The sequence below is a fragment of the Papio anubis genome, chromosome 2, assembly GCF_008728515.1.
Source record: "Papio anubis isolate 15944 chromosome 2, Panubis1.0, whole genome shotgun sequence".
Lineage (NCBI taxonomy): Eukaryota > Metazoa > Chordata > Mammalia > Primates > Cercopithecidae > Papio > Papio anubis.
The window spans coordinates 105,204,287-105,225,538 of NC_044977.1; the positions used below are offsets into that span (position 1 = coordinate 105,204,287).

Below are 21,252 nucleotides of genomic sequence, written 5' to 3' on the forward strand. Positions count from 1 at the left end.
CCACTAAAAATACAAAATTAGCCGGGCGTGGTGGTGCATGCCTGTAATCCCAGCTACTTGGGAGGCTGAGGTAGGAGAATCGCTTAAACCCAGGAGGTGGAGGTTGCATGGAGCCAAGACTGCACCATTGCACTCCAGCCTGGACAACAAGAGCGAAACTCTGTCTCAAAAACAAAAAACAAAAACAAAAAAACAGCTACTATAAGAATTCACCTAGGCCGGGCGCGGTGGCTCAAGCCTGTAATCCCAGCACTTTGGGAGGCCGAGACGGGCGGATCACGAGGTCAGGAGATCGAGACCATCCTGGCTAACACGGTGAAACCCCGTCTCTACTAAAAAATACAAAAAACTAGCCGAGCGAGGTGGTGGGCGCCTGTACTCCCAGCTACTCGGGAGGCTGAGGCCGGAGAATGGCGTGAACCTGGGAGGCGGAGCTTGCAGTGAGCTGAGATCCGGCCACTGCACTCCAGCCTGGGCGACAGAGCCAGACTCAGTCTCAAAAAAAAAAAAAAAAAAAAAAAGAATTCACCTAAAATACAGTATCACTTGCTGCTTCCTCCCATTCATCAGTTGTACCCAGGGTTTACTGAAGACCAGTAAATGGAGTGGTGGATGCAATAAAGTACAGATGCAGAAAAGGGAAATATTGCTAATTAAAGGCAGAAAATCAGAACTAACCATCTTTTTAAGATTTAAGATGTTTTTGTTTTAATTATAACTAAGAGTTGCTTTACCAACCTCTCATAACGGGGTAGAAGTCACTTTGATTACAGATAATAAATAAATAGTTAAAATTAATGATGGCCAAAAGGGGGAGGGAATACAACTTACTTCATCATTGAGCCAGTGATAGTTCTTTAATGTCTGAATATCTCCTCGAGTAATTCGCAATTTGAAAGCACAACTTAGGATTTCATCCTGTGGGCCATGGCCTAGGGCATTACTGATTTCCTTTTCCATGTCCTGAATTAGAAAGTCCAGAAATTGTTATTTTAATATAGAACCCATTATCAGTTATTGAAAACTCTGAGACTGAAAAAAGTTTTTCATCTCGGCAACACCTGACTCTTGAGAAAAATATACTATCAAAGACTTACTAAACTATAGTATGAAAACATTTTTTTCTTATTTTTTAGTAATAGAGATGGGGCCTCATTATATTGCCCAAGTTGGTTGCAAACTCCTGGGCTCAAGCAATACCCGCCTTGGCCTCCCAAAGTGCTGAGATTATAGGCATGAGCCACCACACCAACCCTGAAAATATTTTAACTTGTAACTACAAAACAATCTTACTAATACAACAAATGCTGGTTCACTTATTAGCTTGTGGAAACAATAATAATAATATTTACATCTAAAGTATGGTCTCAATTATCCTACTACTATGTATTGACCACTATGAGCCAAACATGGTGTTAGATGCTTGAAGCACATCATTAATCCATATTAGTGGGGAAGATATTATTACCATTTTATAGAGAAGAAAACTGAGAATTTATTTTACATATTCAAAGTCATATAATTATTAAAAGGTAGAACAAAGATTTGAACCCAGGTGTGTCTAATTTCCTGGCCTTTGCTCCCTTCATAATACTAAAATCCTGATTTCCACTTTAAACTTTTATTTTTTTTTTGAGACAGAGTCTCACTTTGTCACCCAAGCTGGAGCGCAGTTGCATGATCTCACCTCACTGCAATCTCTGCCTCCCGGGTTCAAGCGATTTTTGTGCCTCTGTCTCCTGATTAGCTGGAATTATAGGTGCGTACCACCATGCCAGCTATTTTTTTTGTATTTTTAGTAAAGACAAGGTTTCACCATGTTGGCCAGGCTGGTCTTGAACTCCTGACCTCAAGTGATCTGCCTGCCTCAGCCTCCCAAAGTGCTGGGATTACAGGCGTGAGCCACTGCACCCATTCTCTCCTTTAAACTTTTAAAACATCAAAATAGGCTGGGTGCGGTGGCTCACGCCTGTAATCCCAGCACTTTGGGAAGCCAAGACGGGTGGATCATGAGGTCAGCCTGGCCAGCATGGTGAAACCCTGTCTCTACTAAAAAGACAAAAATTAGCTGGGCATGGTGGCACGCACCTATAGTCCCAGCTACTCAGGAGGTTGAGGCAGAAGAATCACCTGAACCTGGGAGGCAGAGGTTGCAGTAAGCTGAGATCGTGCCGCTGCACTCCAGCCTGGCGACAGAGCGAGACTCCATCTTAAAAATAAGTAAATAAAACATCAAAATAAGATTAGGACATCTAAGGGGTTATACCATCCTTTTTGACATGAAGAGAATAAGCAAACAGGCAGAAACTTGGAAACCAGGCAGCAATTAGCAATTGACTCCTTATGGAATAAATGGCTTCATCATACTAAAGAATTATGCAGATAAATGCATTATTTAGACAAAACTAAATCCATTAACCCAATAGAAACTATTTTCCTCTAGGTCTGGGCAGGACTGCTACCATAATCCCAGCACATTGGCAGGCTGAGGTGGGTAAATCACCTAAGGTCAGGAGTTCGAGACCTGCCTGGCCAACACGGTGAAACCCAGTCTCTACTTAAAATACAAAAATTAGCTGGGCGTGGTGGCAGGTGCCTGTAATCCCAGCTACTTGGGAGGCTGAGCCAGGAGAATCACCTGAACCCAGGAGGCAGAGGTTGCAGTGAGCCAAGATCGCGCCACTGCACTCCAGCCTGGGCAACAAGAGTGAAACTCCATCTCAAAAAAAAAAAAAAAAAGAAGAAGAAATTATTTTCTTCTAAATATATGCTTCCTCCCCCAGCACATAGCTTCACTATTTTATGGATCTCTCTCTCTCCACCTGCATGCCCAATATAACAGTAAGTATTCAAGAGATTTGCCTACTAGGGCAACATTGTAGAGGAAGCCAAGATGTGGCACATCTTTAAAATGAGAATTTTAACTACCTTCATTCTTCATGTTCTGTAAGTTTTTATTATTTTCAAATGCAATAATCAGCAAAAGGGGCATTTTAGTAAACTGTAACCACTTTTTTAAAAAATGCAATGAACTTATTCCTAATGCCAAACCCATACTATATAACTCAACATATTCGAAGGTTAGAATTTACAAAGAATCTGTTGTATTCCAAGATATGAGATGATTGTGTTGACTCACATTTGCTAAATATCAATCTGATCCCTTAAGCCACTAATGATCATGATTCACTAAAGATCAATGTAGTCAAAGTGAATAAACAGACTATGGACCTGATTTGTTTTCATACATTCATCTCTAGTCTGGAGAAAGTCCTCAAAACAAAATATTCAAGTTTAGAATAACTGAGGTTATTTAAAGACATGCCTCTTTTTAGGATCAATACAAAGAACAATACCTCTGTGAGTTCAAGGAGATCGTCCGTTCTTCTGTCCCTCTCTTTGCCTGAGCAATTCTTTTCCTTTGTCTCAATTGACACTTTCCTCCTGAGTAAGCCATTGCTTCCGCTGCCCAGGCGGAGTCGGGCCGACACTTCTTCTGATAGGTCGGGCTCCAGTTGGTATCCCTTCCTCTGATCAAAAAAGTATCTAAATTCTACTGACATGTTTGATACTTGCAAATATAAACACGGATTACACATGAAATATAAAACTGCCACTAATGTGAAAGAAAAGAGAATTAGCAAATCCCCCAAGTGAGTAGATTTACCATATCTGTCTGTCCCTGCAAGGGGGAACAAAAAAAGCTCCAGACCTAGGCCTCACAGGACCCTCAGTTACAAACCATGAAAGAGAACACTCACCACCTTCCCTGGAAGTAGCAAGAAAAGTATTTTCAGTTCTCCTATCACAATTAAAAACAGTATGTTTAAAAGATATTATGAAAGTTTTAAACAGCAAAAAATATGACCCACAATCCCATCACTCAGAATAAATCCCTACTATCTTTACCGTAACTAAACTTGGTTCTAGTTCATCTTTGTAAAAAGTCATTTTATATGACAGAAAATGCACAAAACATTAACGTACCACTTACTTCATTTTTGTAAAATGAACACCTATATAACCACAATTGTGGTAAACAAATAGAATTCTGCCAGCACCCCAGAACATATCATCTCTTTCCAGAGATGTATGACTTTTAAGAAATTCTCCCTAAGAAGCCATAAAATGTAGGTAATGTGTTGGTATGGAGGCAGGTTGGTCTCTCATAAACAAAGGTGGCTACTGTAGAGGCAAAACTCCAACAACTCAGAAGGCAGAAAAAAGTTGTGTATTTTCAATGTTTCCTGTTGCTTTGTTGCCTTTTTTTTTTTTTTGGAGACAGAGTCTCACTGTGTCACCCAGGCTGGAGTGCAGTGGTGTGATCACAGCCCACTGCAGCCTTGACCTCTTGGGCTCAAGCGATCCTCCCACCTTAGCTTCCCGAGTAGCTGGGACTACAGATGTGCCACCATGCCTGGCTAAGTTTTAAATTTTTTTGTGGAGACAGTCTCACTATGTTGCCCAGGCTGGTCTCAAACTCCTGGGCTCAAGTGATCCTTCTGCCTTGGCCTCCCAAAGTTCTGGTATTACAGGTATGAGCCACTGTGCCTGGCTGGCTTGCTGCTTTTTTAAAGAAAAACAACAGAATTAACAATCAAAGTAACACATATATATATATGCTTTTTCTTGCTTTTCATGGGCACCAAAACATAAGTTATGTAAGAACACAGATATCAAATGTAACGGGGATTTTCGCTTACACTTTCATTTTCAAATCTGATTCCGATCATCTTCTCCGTATCAGAAATTTTCCCCTTTGAACACCTAAGGAAACAAATTGAGAGATGACAGACTTCTGCTAGATGACTTACATCCTAGTTTTAGAAATAAGATTTCATAATTTGTAAATAAAAATTGCCTTGAGTTTATACAATACTCTAAACCAAAAGTCGACAAACTTTTCTGAAAAGGAACAGACGGTATTTTAGGCTTTGCAGGTTTTATGGTCTTGGGCACATCGTGGCAACTCTGCCACTGTAATTTAAAAGCAGCCATAGATCGTATGTAAATGAATTCGCATGTTCCAGTAGAAATTTACTATACAAAAATAGGTAAGTAGACCAGATTTGGCCCATGGGCCACAGTTTACAAACTCTGCTGTAAACCATCATCCCAAAATCCTAAAGCATGCAGAGCTGCCTTTACTGTTCCTATCCTAAAAACACTGATCACTAGACATCCCCACACCAACCAAACTCCCATCTAAGAAGCATGTGTTTCTCCCAACCACTGATGCCTGAAAGATAAAGGGCACCCCCCAACCCACCAGGCTAGGGTGGGCATCTGACACAAGAGCTAGCTACCTATCTACCCAAATATGCTGACCAACTACCAGAACTCAAGAGAGTTCACAGTTCCTCAGAACTGCTTACTCATAAATACGGCTTAGAAAATAAGAAAATATATATTAAAAGAATGAAATGAATATACGTACCTCTTTTCACTTCTCAATGAACATAGAGGTCCCCTTGTTTCAACAAGTCTATCTGTGAGGATGGTAAAGAAAAGATTAAATGTTTCCTTCATTAATGAATAATATAGTTAGAATTTCAGCTTACAGAGTTTCCACAATGTCAAGACATTCCTCTACATTGAAATGCTACAGTTAATTCCAAAGACACTAGCCTCCCTATACACTAAGTTGCCTAAAAAAATGCATACATATCTTTGCTACATATCTTTGTTGTTTAAATATAATCTTTACTATAAACTGAGTGATATCTGCTCATTTGGTAAGCTGTCATTTAGTGGACAGTAAGTGGAGAAATATAAGGAAATTGTTATATAGGGAATATAATAAAATTTCAGCTCACAAAAGAGTTGCTACTATCTAGCAGCTTAAGGATAATTATCCAGAGCTATGTTATGAATCTACTTCACCTTGAAACAGCTGTTCTACTAAACTCCTAGATAAGCCCCAGTCAATGCTGTGAGGTTTTTTTGTTTTTTTTTTTTTTTTTTGAGACAGAGTCTCGCTGTCGCCCAGGCTGGAGTGCAGTGGTGTGATCTTGGCTCACTGCAACATCCACCTCCCAGGTTCAGGCGATTCTACTGCCTCAGCCTCCCAAGTAGCTGGGATTACAGGCAAGTGTCACCATGCCTGGCTAATTTTTGTATTTTTAGTAGAGATGCGGTTTTACTATGTTGTCCAGGCTGGTCTTGAACTCCTGACCTCAGGTGATCCACCTGCCTTGGCCTCCCAAAGTGCTGGGATTACAGGCGTGAGCCACCACGCCTGGCCCAACGCCGTGAGATTTGACAGTATTTTGGTACACCATCTACACTTGAATGTCAATTTTCTACCTCATATGAACACTGTAACATGAAATAAGGTCAATATATTAAGACAAGGCTAAATCTAGGAACTCACATTGTTTTGGAACAAACTGAGTTGTTTTGACTCCGTGATTTTGCTCTTCCCCCCAGCCTTTGGTCTTTAATGTGTCCATCTGACTTCTTTGAGAACTTAGAAACACAAAAAGCGAGGGAGATCAGATACAAAAGCAAAGTGTATCATTAATATGCATTATCTCTGTCCAGCAAGCTTCTCCAAATAGGGGTGATTGACTACCCAATTATATCAAATTATAACAGAAAGGAAACAACTACATGGGACTAGGATAAAAGGAGTCTAATCCTGATTCTAATAATATTTCAGCCAAGTTACCTGAACTCCAGTTTCTCTATTTGTAAAATCAGAGGTTCTGAATCCCCAGTGACGCATTAACCAAAAAATCTCAGTGTGACAAAACTCAGATTAAAAGATAAAAAAACTTTTTAAGCTATATATTTACATCGATCCTGAAACAATACATTAAAAGCAAGAACTCAGCCAGGCGTGGTGGCTCACGCCTGTAATCCCAGCACTTTGGGAGGCCGAGGCGGGCGGATCACGAGGTCAGGAGTTCGAGACCAGCCTGACCAACATGCCGAAACCCCGTCTCTACTAAAAACAAACAAAAAAAAATTAGCTGGGCATGGTGGCACGCGCCTGTAATCCCAGCTACTCAGGGGGCTGAGGCAGGAGAATTGCTTGAACCCGAGAGGCAGAGGTTGCAGTGAGCGGAGATGGAGCCATTGCACTCCAGCCTGGGTGACAGAGGGAGACCCCATCTCAAAAAATAAAAAATTTAAAAATTTAAAAAATAGAAAAAAATAAAAGCAAGAACTCTTTTTTTTGTTTTTTGTTTTTGAGACGGAGTCTCACACTGTCACCCAGGCTGGAGTGCAGTGATATGATCTCGGCTCACTGAAATCTCCACCTCCTGGGTTCAAGCAATTCTCCTGCCTCAGCCTCCCAAATAACTGGGATTACTGGCGCCCACCACTACACCTGGTTAATTTTTGTATTTTTAGTAGAGATGGAGTTTCGCCATGTTGGTCAGGCTGGTCTCGAAGTCCTGACCTCCAGTGACCCACCGGTCTCAGTCTCCCAAAGCGCTGGGATTACAGGTGTGAGCCATCGCGCCCGGCCAAAAGCAGGAACTTTCAAAAGCATAAATAGTTTGAAGGTTTCGCCAACATGACAAAGCCAAGAGATCATTAAACATACTGCTGCTTCCAACATGTGGCTGCTCAAAATGGAGAAAATACTGACATTCTGACTAAATCTAAAGAATTTTTTTTAAAAGTTCACAACTGATTATTCTCAAATAATCTGTTATTTCTGCATTCAAAAGCTAGATAGTAGGCCGGGTGTGGTGGCTCACGCCTGTAATCCCAGCACTCTGGGAAGCTGAGGCGGGCGGATCACCTGAGGTCAGGTGTTCGAGACCGGTCTGGCCAACATGGCGAAACCCCGTCTCTACCAAAAATACAAAAAATTAGCTGGGTATGGTGGCGGACGCCTGTAATTCCAGCTACTCAGGAGGCTGAGGCAGGAGAATTACTTGAACCCAGGAGACGGAGGTTGCAGTGAGCCGAGATTGCATCATTGCACTCCAGCCTGGGCAACAAGAGTGAAACTCCAGCCAGGCACAGTGGCTCATGCCTGTAATCCAGTACTATGGGAGGCCGAGGCGAGCAGATCATGAGGTCAGGAGTTCAAGACCAGTCTGACCAACATGGTGAAACCCCCGTCCCCACTAAAAATACAAAAAATTAGCCAGGCATAGTGGTGCGTGCCTGTAATCCCAGCTACTAAGGAGGCTGAGGCAGAAGAATCGCTTGAACCTGGGAGGTGGAGGTTACAGTGAGCTAAGATCATGCCATTGCACTCCAGCCTGGGTGACACAGCGAGACTCCATCTCAAAAGAAAAAAGAAAAAAGAAGAGTGAAACTCTATCTCAAAAAAAAAAAAAAAAGCTAGATAGTATTGTGTGACTTTTTAACCTTCAATTTGCTATTTATATAATTTCTGGGATCCCTGTGTTTTCTCACACCACTTGTTAGAATTACCCAGTGTACCTCAATCCTGAGCTCACACATTTTTTGTCCTCCTTTCATAGGCAAATACAAGGCCAGATATCACTTCCCTCTGTCACTCTCATCTATTAATATTTGCTCAAATCATTAGAGTATTTAATTAACAAGCTGTATTATAAGGAAAATTCTTATGACCTGGGAGACTTTAATCTTGCCTCTAGCGGGTTTTCAAATGTGCTAAGATTCAATCTCTATGCTGCCACAGGGACTAGGTGTGTCTCATGGGGTGGGGGTGAGGCGGGGGAAGGAAAAAAGACAAAAAGAAAGACTGTGAGGAGGTGAAGGAGAAAGGAAGGAAGGAAGGGAGATGGGAGAAATGGAGAGATGGGCAGGAGCAGGGTGGGGAAGGGAGGCAGAGAGAGAGATTGTGGGAAATGTATGCTGGGAAGGTTGAAGAAACTCTCTGCCTCCTGGGAGACCTACTTCAACCAGTGATCTACTTTTTTATATAAGAGTTTAAAGTAAAAGTTTACTTCAACAAAGGGTCCTAAAGGTAACATAAAATTTTACTTTGCAAACCACTGTTACATATTATCCATTACTAGATAAATATCCAGGCAAATGACAGGGCTAGTTCTCTCAGGTTTAACCTCTTCTTTCAATAAAGCCCTTCCCACCAATACTTTCTCCAAAAACAAACCAAAAAAAGATGCCTAGCAAAGCATTATCTATTAGCTCATTGTTACCTGTGATAACCTGAAGTTACAGGACAGACAGAGTTTCCATGACCACTTTCTTTAAGTCGTTCCAATAACCTTCGGTACTTCTCTCTTTCCTCTTTTTGAACACCCTAAATAAAAGAAAGCATGTTAGGTAAGTACCAGCACATTAAATTTATAATTAAAAGGCCAAATGTAACCCATAGATGTGTTTTATTTGCCAGCACTGTGTTTTTAATATTTCTTTGAATTAATTACTAACTTTATACATTTTTTAAAAATCAAAAAATCTGGCCTCCTTCAATCAACTGAATCCACAATCTATAGCTATGTAGGGCTATCCCATTTAGATGGGCCACTGCTCTCCAGGCCACTTTATTCATGTTATCTGCTAAATTCTGATGGCATCTAGGTTTTTGACAGAACTGGGTTGAACAGAATTAGGTTAACTACAAAAAAACTCAGCAGAAATCATCCACTTGCATAACGAGAACATGCAGCTTCCAAAATGAATTGGCCTCACCAACATCACCAGTAACCTCTATGGCTACATTGAACAGACACTTTTCCAGTCCTTATGTTACTTGATCTTTCTTCAGCATTTCACCCTGCTGACCTGCCTTGCCTTCCTAGACAATAAGTTCTTCTGATTCTTTTTTCTCTGTCTCCACTGCAGATTATTCCTTCTGCCTACATCATACTGATGGTTTTGCCCATATCTCTTCTTGCACTACATTCCTTCCCTGAATCTCATCAGGTCCCTTGATTTAAATAGCAGCAATAGGTTGAAGATTCAGAAATGTGTCTCCTCCTCAAAATTCCCATCACCTATATCCCATGAGCTTCCAGGAGAGGTTTTCTTGTGGGTTTCACAGGGAGTTTAAACAACGTCCAAAACTGTAGTCATCATCTTCCCCGTAAACATAGGGTTATCTTGGTAAGTGACACATAGTGACTCCAAAACTGAAATCTGGCACTCAGACCCTTCTATGTACTTTATATCACACTTAATCAACAGATATGTCCTTGCTAATACTACTTACCAATATTTCTAGAGTGTATCTTCTGCATATTCCCCTGTAGATATTTGCTCAGACCCATTTCTGACTTCTCATCTAAGAGACTGAAATATTTAATACATCATCTTTTTTTTGTTTTGTTTTTTTTGAGACCGAGTCCCGCTTTGTCACCCAGGCTGGAGTGCAGTGGTGTGATCTCAGCTCACTGCAAGCTCCGCTTCCCGCGTTCACGCCATTCTCCTGCCTCAGCCTCCAGAGTAGCTGGGACTATAGGCGCCCGCCACCACGCCCGGCTAATTTTTTGTATTTTTAGTAGAGACAGGGTTTTACCATGTTAGCCAGGATGGTCTCGATCTCCTGACCTCGTGATCCGCCCGTCTCGGCCTCCCAAAGTGCTGGGATTACAGGCTGAGCCACCACGCCTGGCCTTTAATACATCATCTTAAAACCCCTTTCAGGGCTATGGTTCATTCCCCTCTCTCTGCCTGCTCATCAAATAGCAACTATTTATGTATAAGCTCTTAGAGGGCAGGAACCGCATTTCATTTAATCTTGAATTGCTAGCACAGCACAACTAGCACAGTACCTGGGACCCAAATAAATATTTCTTTGATGAACTAAATTAAACAAGTGACTCAGAAAACTAGTTGGCAAGTGAAATAGCAGATGGTCCTGGGGAGTGCCAGATACAGGAATAATTCTAAATTTTCCTGGAATAAAGGAAAACCTCAAAAGGAAAGTAAAAAGATTGACTCTTCACCATGCTGAGTGCTCTGAAAGGTGAAGGAAAAAGCAGAGATGCACACCATTTACTTCCCTTCCTTAGTCACAGTTATTAAAGTTTATAAAAAGAAACAAGTTAGGGCTGGGCACGGTGGCTCACGCCTGTAATTCCAGCACTCTGGGAGGCTGACGCTGGAGGATCGCTTGAGCCCAGGAGTTTGAAACCAGCCTAGGCAACATAGTGATATCCCATCTCTCTATATAAAAAAAAAAAAACTTGGTAATTTTTTTTAAAAAAAGCAAGTTAGACTAATTCAGGTACCCAAAAAGAATCTAATCTTGGCCAGGTGCAGTGGCTCATGCCTGTTATCCCAGCACTTTGGGTGGCTGAGGTGGGTGGATCACCTGAGGTCAGGAGTTCGACACCAGCCTGGACAACATGGTGAAACCTTATCCCTACTAAAAATACAAAAGATTAGCTGGGCGTGGTGGCACATGCCTGTAATCCCAGCTACTTGGGAGGCTGAGGCAGGAGAATCACTTGAACCTGGGAGGTGGAGGGTGCAGAGAGCCAAGATAGTGCCATTGCACTCCAGCCTGGGCAACAATAGTGAAACTCTGTCTCAAAAAAAAAAAAAAGGATCTAATCTTATCTCTTCCTAATATAACTCTTTTTTCTTCCTTATAATAAAAATAACTACATCTAAAACTTGACTAAATTATATGTATCTGGAATATCTATAGACGAATACATATAGGTATCAGAGGTTACTTGCCAAGAAGTAAACATGGTGGTGGAAGCCAGGTATGGAAGGGAGTCTGAGAAACTTAGTCACTGTACATACTTTAGTACCCTTTGAAATATATGACATGCGCTGGAACATGGGAGACAGAGGTTGCAGTGAGCCAAGACTGCACCACTGCACCCAGCATGGGTGATAGAGTCTCACTCTGTCTCAAAAAAAAAAAAAAAAAAAGGAAAAAAGAAATATATAACATAGTAGATATATTATTTGCTCCCAAAAATATTCATTAAAAATTATTTTTAGTCTTCTAATTTTTATTACTCAAAAAAGTTTCATTTTTAAATTTAGCTGTCTGACTGTGTGTCTGTGTCTTCAGCACTTTCACAACGATTATCTGCTCCTTGATAAGCAACATGCTTGATCCTGTCACAGACTCATTGAGCACACATGGCCGCCTTAGGCCCTGCTAATGTGATCTGGACAATCTCATAAGAACTTTAGGTCTCATAGCATGAACCCCTCAAAGTCTGCCTGGGCACAAGCTGCATGCAGATTTTTGGTGCATCTGGGTTTGAGACAGCCTCATTTTGTTAAAGGCTGTACAGTAGGAAAACCTACAATGGTATGTCAAACTTTGAACCATTCTGAGTGTCTCTAGGCAGCATCTTTGGGAAGAGCTGTAAAATTTTTTTTTAAACAAATCAAGCTAAAAAGGCTTACCTCCTCCACAGTGCAATGGGGACGCCTCAGACCCTTGCCACTCTCTTCAGAAATCATCTCTGTTACAGCCTGTTCCTGAGGTTTCCACATGAAAGAACTCTCTGGATTACCTTTGCTATGGCGACGGCCACCTGGTCTTCTATTATAGCCTTCTGAGTTCAAAGTAAAACTGAGCAACAGAAAAAAAGAAGAAAAAAGTGTCACCATGCTGCTTAAATTGCTGGAATCTAAGCTCTAGACCATCCTGTGATTAAGTTGCTTTAAGTGAAGCTTACTCCTGGCAAGTCAGACAAGTACAATTATGCAAAAGTTAGATCTATCCCTAGAGCACAGGGCACCCCAGCATTCCACTATGGAATGTCTGTTTCTAAACTAGAACTGCCACACAAAGAAAGCCTCTGCCTTCCTTTTCATGCCCATTTCCAACCCCAACTCTAGATTTAGCTCCCCTATTGCACATACCCCTTCTGATACTGCATTTTTCCTTTAGTCACCTGGAACCACTGAAATTCATTATTGGTGTGATTTATTTAATGTCTATATGCCACACTAAACTTTTAAATTCCATGAAAAGAGCTTACATCCTTTCACCACTGTATCTTAGTACAGGGTCTAAGCCAAAAGGCCCTCAATGAATATCTGCCCGAATGCTAAATTAATAAATGCCAAAAGAACTGAAGCCTGGAATTTGCACCCAGTCACAGTTGCTGGTGACAAAATCTGCCTTTCCTGCCATTACCAACAATGTGACAAACTGACATCATGCCCCTCTTTCCTTGGGTGACACTTTTGAAATGAATACCACTTATGTGGTGTTTCAAAAAAAAAAAAAGGCATAATCTGAAACAAATCATCAGTAAATATCAGACAAAATTAAAATATTAATGCCAATGAATACAAAGAAAGGGCAAGGAGTTGTTGCAGAATAAAGTAGATCAAAGAGACATGAAAACTATGTGCAATACACAATCCTGCACTGGATCCTGTATTAGGAAAAAGAAAAAGCTGTAAGAGAAAAATTTAAATAAGACCTGTAGATTACATAATAGTATTATATCTATGTTAATTTCCTGATGTTGGTAATCCATGATCATGTAAGTGAATGCCCTTATTCTCTTTTTTTTTGAGACGGAGTCTTGCTCTGTCGCCCAGGCTGGAGTGTAGTGGCACAATCTCGGCTCATTGCAACCTCTGCCTCCTGGGTTCACACCATTCTCCTGCCTCAGCCTCCCGAGTAGCTGGGACTATAGGCGCCCGCCACTACACCCAGCTAATTTTTTGTATTCTTTAGCAGAGACGGGGTTTCACTGTGTTAGCCAGGATGGTCTTGATCTCCTGACCTCGTGATTCACCCGCCTAGGCCTCCCAAAGTGCTGGGATTACAGGCGTGAGCCACCGCACCCGGCCTTTTTTTTTTTTTTTTTTAAGACAAAGTCTTGCTCTTGTCCCCCAGGCTGGAGTGCAATGGTGCGATCTCAGCTCATTGCAACCTCCGCCTCCCAGGTTCAAGCAATTGTCCTGCCTCAGTCCCCCGAGTAGCTACAACTACAGGCGCCTGCCACCACGCCTGGCTAATTTTTTGTATTTTAAGTAGAGACGGGGTTTCACCACGTTGGCCAGGCTGGTCTCAAACTCCTGACCTCAGGTGATCCGCCCTCCTTGGCCTCCCAAAGTGCTGGAATTACAGGCGTGACCCACCGCACCCAGCCTTGAATGCCCTTATTCTTAAGAAATAAACAGACTCAGCCAGGCGCAGTGGCTCAGTGAGCCTAGATCACACCACTGCACTCCAGTCTGGGCTACAGGGCGAGACTCCTTCTCAAAAAAAAAAAAAAACCAAAAATCAAAAAAAAACAAAAAACATGGAGCAAAAACTAACAAAGCTGAAGGAGAAATAGACAAATCCACAATTTTGGTAGAAAACTCAATTCCTGACTTATCAATCAATAAAAAAGTCGGCAGAAAAATCACTAACACCTGGAAAACATTTTCAACCAACCTGACCTGACATTTAGGTCACTCTACCCAACAACAGCAGAATATGCATTCTTTTCAAGTGTACATGGAACATCATCCAACTGGACCATACTCTAGGTCATAAAAGACACATTAAAACACTTAAAAGAAATGAAATCATACAAAGCATATTCTCTAACCATAATAGAAGCTAGAAATCAATAACAGAAAGATATCTGCAAAGTCCCAAATATTTGGAAATTAAACAACATATTTCTATTCTTTTAAACCACAGGTCAAAGAAGAAGTAAAACAGAAATTAGAAAATATTTATTTATTTATTTATTTATTTATTTATTTGAGACGGAGTCTCACTGTGTTGCCAGGCTGGAGTGCAGTGGCGCAATCTTGGCTCATTGCAACCTCTGCCTTCTGGGTTCAAGCGATTCTCCTGCCTCAGCCTCTTGAGTAGCTGGGATTATAGGTGTGCAACACCTCGCCCGGCTAGTTTTTTTGTATTTTTAGTAGAGACGGGGTTTCACCATGTTAGCCAGGATGGTGTCGATCTCCTGACGTCGTGATCCACCCGCCTCGGCCTCCCAAAGTGCTGGGATTACAGGCTTGAGCCACCGCGCCCGGCCGAGATCTCTTATAATAACCACAACATAATCACCAAATTCAGGAACTTTTGCAATAGTATAACGTAATATGTAGCCCATATTCAAATATCTCTAAAGCTATTAAAAAATAACCTTCATAGCAATTTTGTCCCATCTAAAATCTAATCCAGGATCTCACATTGCATGCATTTAGTTATCACCTATCTTTGATCTCCTTCAGTCTGAAACAATTTTTCAGCTTTTCTTTATATTTTTAATGAATACAGACCTATTGTTTTGTAGAATGAACATTAATTTCAGTTTAACCAGCTTTCTCATAATTAGAGTCTATCGTTTTTGCAGGAATGCTGCATTTAGTGATGATGTCTTTCTCCGGACAATACATGTGAATGCCATGATGTCAGTTTGTCCAACTGCTGGCAATTTCACTTTGATCTCTTGGTTAAGGTGGTGTCAGTCGCGCTTCTCCACTTTATTTTTCCCTTTGTAATTAATAAGTAATGTGGGCTGGGCGTGGTGGCTCATGCCTGTAATTCCAGCACTTTGGGAGGCCGAGGCGGGTGGATCACCTGAGGTCAGGACTTCGAGACCAGCCTGGCCAACATAGTGAAACCCTGTCTCTACTAAAAATACAAAATTAGCTGGGCATGGTGGCACGTCCCTGTAGTCCCTGCTACTCAGGAGGCTGAGGCAGGACAATCGCTTGAACCTGGGAGGCAGAGGTTGCAGTGAGCTGAGATCATGCCACGGAACTCCAGCCTGCGCGACAGAGCGAGACTCCATCTCAAAAAAAAAAAGTAATGTGTAAGGAGATATTTTGAGTTTATGTAAATTTCAGTGCCTCATCAAACTTTTTTTTTTTTTTTTTTGAGACAGAGTCTCACTGTCTCCTAGGCTGGAATGCAGTGATGTGATCTCAGCTCACTGCAACCTCTGCCTCCGGGTTCAAGCAATTCTACTGCCTTAGCCTCCTGAGTAGCTGGGATTACAGGTGCGTGCCGCCACATCTAGTTAATTTTTCTATTTTTAGTAAAGACGGGATGTCACCATGTTTGGCCAGGCTGCAAACTTATTTACTAGTTTTTGGCTCAATTGATGATTCCTGCCCATATCAGTTACTACCATGACAGTTACAAAATGGTGATTTTCTAATTCTACCATTCCTTCCACACTTATTAGTTGGCATTCTACTATAAAGATCTTTCCCTCCCCAACTATATATATTTATTTATTAGCATCTGAGTCCCTGTCTTTATTCATTTTGATGTTTAAATTATCCCATCTGGCCAGTGAAAGCCCCTTCGAAATCTCCTCCTCTGTCAGGGTGGCATGCCCCAGTTTTTGAACACTCCTTTACTTGCTGGCACAAGATGTTCAGACTCACTTTATACTTTCCTTCCTAGCCCTACACTCAACCATTACTCAACTCCAGAGGGCGCTAGTTTTTAGCTTCTCATCCCTATATATAAGTGGATAGCCAAGGAGTACCAAGTATTTGAATAAAGACTAACCTGAAAGATCAGACCAAAATAAACAAACACAGAGGGAGAGGGCACAAACCAGAAGGGAGCACTCAAAACATATTTTAAAATAATAAACAGCTTTAGAGAGATAAGGAAAGATTTTGCATCCTTATAAGAACAAGATGCTTAGAGAAAGAAAAAAAATATTGGGAATAGGCAGGGGGAGAACTTTTCTAACTTAAAAACTGAGTCAAAAAAGAATTAGTAAAAACTGTTTTTAAAAAGAGCAAGAAGGCCGGGCACAATGGCTCACGCCTGTAATCCCAGCACCTTGAGAGGCTGAGGTGGGCGGATCACCTGAGGTCAGGAGTTTGAGACTGGCCTGGCCAACATGGTGAAACTCTGTCTCTACTAAAAATGCGAAAAATAGCTGGGAGTGGTGGCGTGCCCCTGTAATCCCAGCTACTCGAGAGGCTCAGAATTGCCTGAACCCGGGAGGCAGAGGCTGCAGTGAACCGAGACTGTGCCACCGAACTGCCTGGGTGACAGAGGGAGACCCCATCTCAAAAAAAAAAAAAAAAAGCAGGAACAACAGAAGGAGAGAATATATGGGAAAATTAGATAAATCCAGAAAGTCTAATGTCCAAGCAATAAAAATTCTACAAAGATATAGAAACAGGAGGGAAGAAAACTATTAATAATAACATTTCACAGAATTGATGGCTATGACCACTGTATGAAAACTAACCAGGCCATGTACACTTATAATTTCAGCACTCTTCTGTATGCATAATTATATTTTTAAGTTGAGAATAAAATAAGTGACAAGTCTTTCTAAAACAGTTTTCAAAATCAGATGCTATGGGCATATAATACAGTAGAAAATATAAGGCCGGGCGTGGTAGCTCACGTCTGTAATCCCAGCACTTTGGGAGGCCAAGGCAGGCGGATCACCTGAGGTCAGGAGTTCGAGACCAGCCTGGCCAACATGGTGAAACCCCATCTCTACTAAAAATACAAAAATTAGCTGGGCATGGTTGTGGGGGGCACCCGTAATCCCAGCTACTCAAGAGGCTGAGGCAGGAGAATTGCTTGAACCCGGAAGGCAGAGGTCACAGTGAGCCAAGATCGCACCAATGCACTCCAGCCTGGGCGACAGAGCAAAACTCCATCTCAAAAAAAAAAAAAAGAAAATATAACACACACCTAAGCTCAAGTCTCTCACTGGCTGCATGACATTCAGCAAGTTACTAACCTCAGAGTACTTAGTAGGACTACATAATAGAACAAAAGTGAGACTGCCTAGCAAGAATGAGCACCTAATAAATGCTAAGTTTCCATTTACAGAAAGACAGAATTTAACACTTACCCAAAGGAAGGCAGGACTCTGCGTGGCTGATCTCGGGTTACTGTCACTCTGATCTTTGGATAGTCACTTATTCCATTAGGAGATTTATTACCTATTTAAAAAATGCATTTGTAATTGTGAAATGAAAAATCACCTGCAAACAGTCTGCATAAGGAAAGAAAAAAAATCTGTGAGCAACCTACATCATAGAGCTAATAAACACCTTGTTTTTCAATTTCTATTAAGAGCACAGGAGTCGAGCACAAATTTTGTAGAAGTTAAAGGAAAGCAATAGGGCTTAGTTTGTTTTTTATCTCAGACAGGTAATAACAGAATTCACTAGCAGGCTTTGCTTATTTTGCTTGATGGAACTATTAAGAGGCCATGAAGAACTCAAAGATTATAACTCTCTGTAATCTAATCAACTGGAGTAAATTGTTCAAATTCAAACCAGCCACATGTTTGGCTGGTAACATACCTAAAATATGAAAAATTCTGAATTCCTAAGCACATCTCGCTCCCAGGGGTTGCAGATAAAGAGATTGTGGACCTCTTTACACAAGAAACCTGCCCTAGGAATACATGGGTTTCTCTGATTAGACTACACAAAACCCACAGAAACACAGTAGTGCCAGCATCTAGAGGCACAAGATAAATCTACCATCCCTCACATATGTCAATTTTAATGGTAAACAACTCTAAACAAGTATTCCAAACAGATGATAAAATTCAATTTATATTAATTTTCTAAATAAAATAAAAGGCTTCAAAGAAATATCATCTTTGGGCTGGGCGCTGTGGCTCACACCTGTAATCCCAGCACTTTGGGAGGCCAAGGTGGGCAGATCACCTGAGGTCAGGAGTTCAAGATCAGCCTGACCAACATGGAGAAACCCCATCTCTACTTCTAAAAATACAAAATTAGCCAGGGTGGTAGTGCATGCCTGTAATCCCAGCCACTCAGGAGGCTGAGGCAGGAGAATCGCTTGAACCCGGGAGGCGGAGGTTGCAGTGACCCGAGATCGCACCATTGCTCTCCAGCCTGGGCGACAAGAGCGAAACTCCATCTCAAAAAAAAAAAGAAAAAAAAAATCATCTTTGTTCCAAGATTTTAGGAGCTAGCTTCTCAGACATAGGGGTATGTATTTATTCTCCTTTGCTTTTCTCTACCCCTAGAGGTACTTTTTTAAAAAGTTTGAAAAGCACAGCTCTAAGTCTTCTATCATTTTCTTAACTTCTTCCACTTTTGAATTTTAAACCTACAACTTCTCTAAGCTCATTTTCCCTAACTTCCTTCCCTTCCAGTTTTACAAGCCTACCTGAGTGGCAGACATCACAACTATTTTGCAGGATTCTGGCTTCTTCCTACTTTTCCCCACCACAGCATTTTGTATAGTGCATATATATAATAATGACAATTCAACTTTAAGATCTAAGGATGACATGGAAGTCCCTAGTCGATAAAACTGTGATAACTGGGAACCTAAGGCTGCTCCCCAATAGATGATGAACTCCTAAAGGACAGGAATAAGGTTTTATTATTTTGTTATTCTTGATAACTTAGCTCAGGACCTGGCTCAGAGTAAATTCTCAGGAAATGTTTTTGCTTTTTTCTTTTTTTTTTTAAATGAATGAACCTTTTTAATATGACCTTGATCTAAGTCACATTGAGGACACTGATAATACAAACAAAAAACAACAGTAAATTCAAAGACAACAATTCTGAAGAAAAGCTATTTGCTTTTTAGAACAGTAGAAAGAATGTCTTTCTCATCCCAATCCAAATCAGTGTTTTCCTTTCATATTTTCAAAATGTAGGAAAAAATGGGCAGAAGGAGGTAGGGGGGAACAGAAATATTTTTGACCACCTCACCCAGTTTCAGCATGTTGTTCCAGGATCCAGAACCTGTCAGTTCACAAGATGAAGAGTTCGAAAATACCTTAAAATCAAACATAATCACTTCTGTAGCATCTCAATTTTGTTATCTCAGTAAGTTTCTATTATGAAAACATAACTTTTTCTTAGGTAGCTCACAGAAGAGATACCATCAATAAGACCTAAGGTTTAATTTGTCAAGACTCACAAAATGATGTAGAAATAACAATTCCAAGGCCAGGCGCAGTGGCTCACGCCTGTAATCCCAGCACTTTGGGAGGCTGAGGAGGGCGGATCACAAGGTCAGGAGTTCCGAGACCAACCTGACCAATATGGTGAAACCCCGTCTCTACTAAAAATACAAAAATCAGCCAGGAATGGTGGTGGGTGCCTGTAGTCCCAGCCACTTGGGAGGCTGAGGCAGGAGAATTGCTTGAACCCAGGAGGTGGAGGTTGCAGTGAGCCGAGATCATGCCACTGCACTCCAGCCTGGAAGACAAAGCCAGACTCTGTCTCAAAAAAAATAAAATAAAATAAAATAACAATTCCAGTTTCTTTGTACAAACTTAAATAAGAAGGCATATGTAATAATATTTAGCTCCTTACAAACACGTTTTAAATGTTCAATTTATTAACCTTTAATTTCTTGGCCTTTATATCACAGCTAATAAAGATACAAGTATTTCTGGAAAAATGTAATTATATACATTAACTCTCAAACAGATAATTATCTAAAATGTAATGATGAAGTATAAAGATCAGTATTCCTAATGGAGTCTCATCCCCACTGACCTCTCCTGAAGGGGCCACATTCCGTGTTCCATTACAAGCAGAAGTTACCATGGGCTTTGTGGTCAGCTGGAACGGGAATCCAAATAAGCTGGCAGCATTGTAGAGACTGTTTTTCACTTGGTGAATAAAGCAATCTAGAAAGTGTCAACAAACTGTAAATATAGAGTAATAAACTTCCAGCAAAAAAATAAAACGATATTTTAGAAAGAGCCTCTCTCAATTTTTATTAAAAGTTCTATTGGCTGGGTGTGGTGCTCACACCTGTAATCCCAACACTTTGGGAGGCTAAGGTGGGAGGATTGCTTGAGCCCAGGAGCTCGAAACCAGCTTGGGCCACCATAGAGAAACCCCATCTGTACAAAAAATTAGCAGGAAATGGTATCGCACGCCTATAGTTCCAGCTACCTGGGAGGCTGAGGTGGGAGGATCACCTGAGCCCAGGAGGTTGAGGCTGCAGTAAGCTGTGATTGTGCCACTGCACTCCAGCCTGGGCAACAGAGACTCTGTCTCCAAAAACAAAAATTAAAAAAAGTCCTATTTTCAACCATTGAAATAAAAAGGTATTTATAAAAATAATCGTTTTCTAGGTCAGGTGTGGTGGCCCATGCCTGTAATCCCAGCACTTTGGGAGGCTGAGGTGGGCAGATCACCTGAGGTCGGGAGTTCAAGACCAGCCTGACTAACATGAAGAAACCCCATCTCTACTAAAAATACAAAGAATTAGCTGGGCGTGCTGGCACATCCCTATAATCCCACCTACTCGGGAGGCTGAGGCAGGAGAATCGCTTGAACCCAGGAGTCAGAGGTTGTGGTGAGCCAAGATTGCTCCATTGCACTCCAGCCTGGGCAACAAGGGTGAAACTTTGTCTCAAAAAAAAAAAAAAAAAAAAAAAAAATTAGGCC

At 41.3% G+C, this 21,252-nt stretch overlaps 1 protein-coding gene across 2 annotated transcripts in view; it reads right to left on the minus strand.

The window, feature by feature from the left end:
* Positions 1–21,252, minus strand: part of SENP2 (SUMO specific peptidase 2) — a 44,366-nt gene that overhangs the window by 11,427 nt on the left and 11,687 nt on the right. For both annotated transcript variants that reach the window (XM_003894715.3, XM_031663501.1), the window contains exons 3-12: positions 20,350–20,483; positions 19,555–19,621; positions 17,703–17,793; positions 12,295–12,463; positions 9,114–9,217; positions 6,374–6,468; positions 5,438–5,489; positions 4,704–4,767; positions 3,357–3,530; positions 832–963 (exon numbers count right to left, since the gene is read on the minus strand). In XM_003894715.3, coding sequence (XP_003894764.3) covers positions 832–963; positions 3,357–3,530; positions 4,704–4,767; positions 5,438–5,489; positions 6,374–6,468; positions 9,114–9,217; positions 12,295–12,463; positions 17,703–17,793; positions 19,555–19,621; positions 20,350–20,483 — 1,082 coding nt within the window. The remainder of the gene's footprint in view (positions 1–831; positions 964–3,356; positions 3,531–4,703; positions 4,768–5,437; positions 5,490–6,373; positions 6,469–9,113; positions 9,218–12,294; positions 12,464–17,702; positions 17,794–19,554; positions 19,622–20,349; positions 20,484–21,252) is intronic.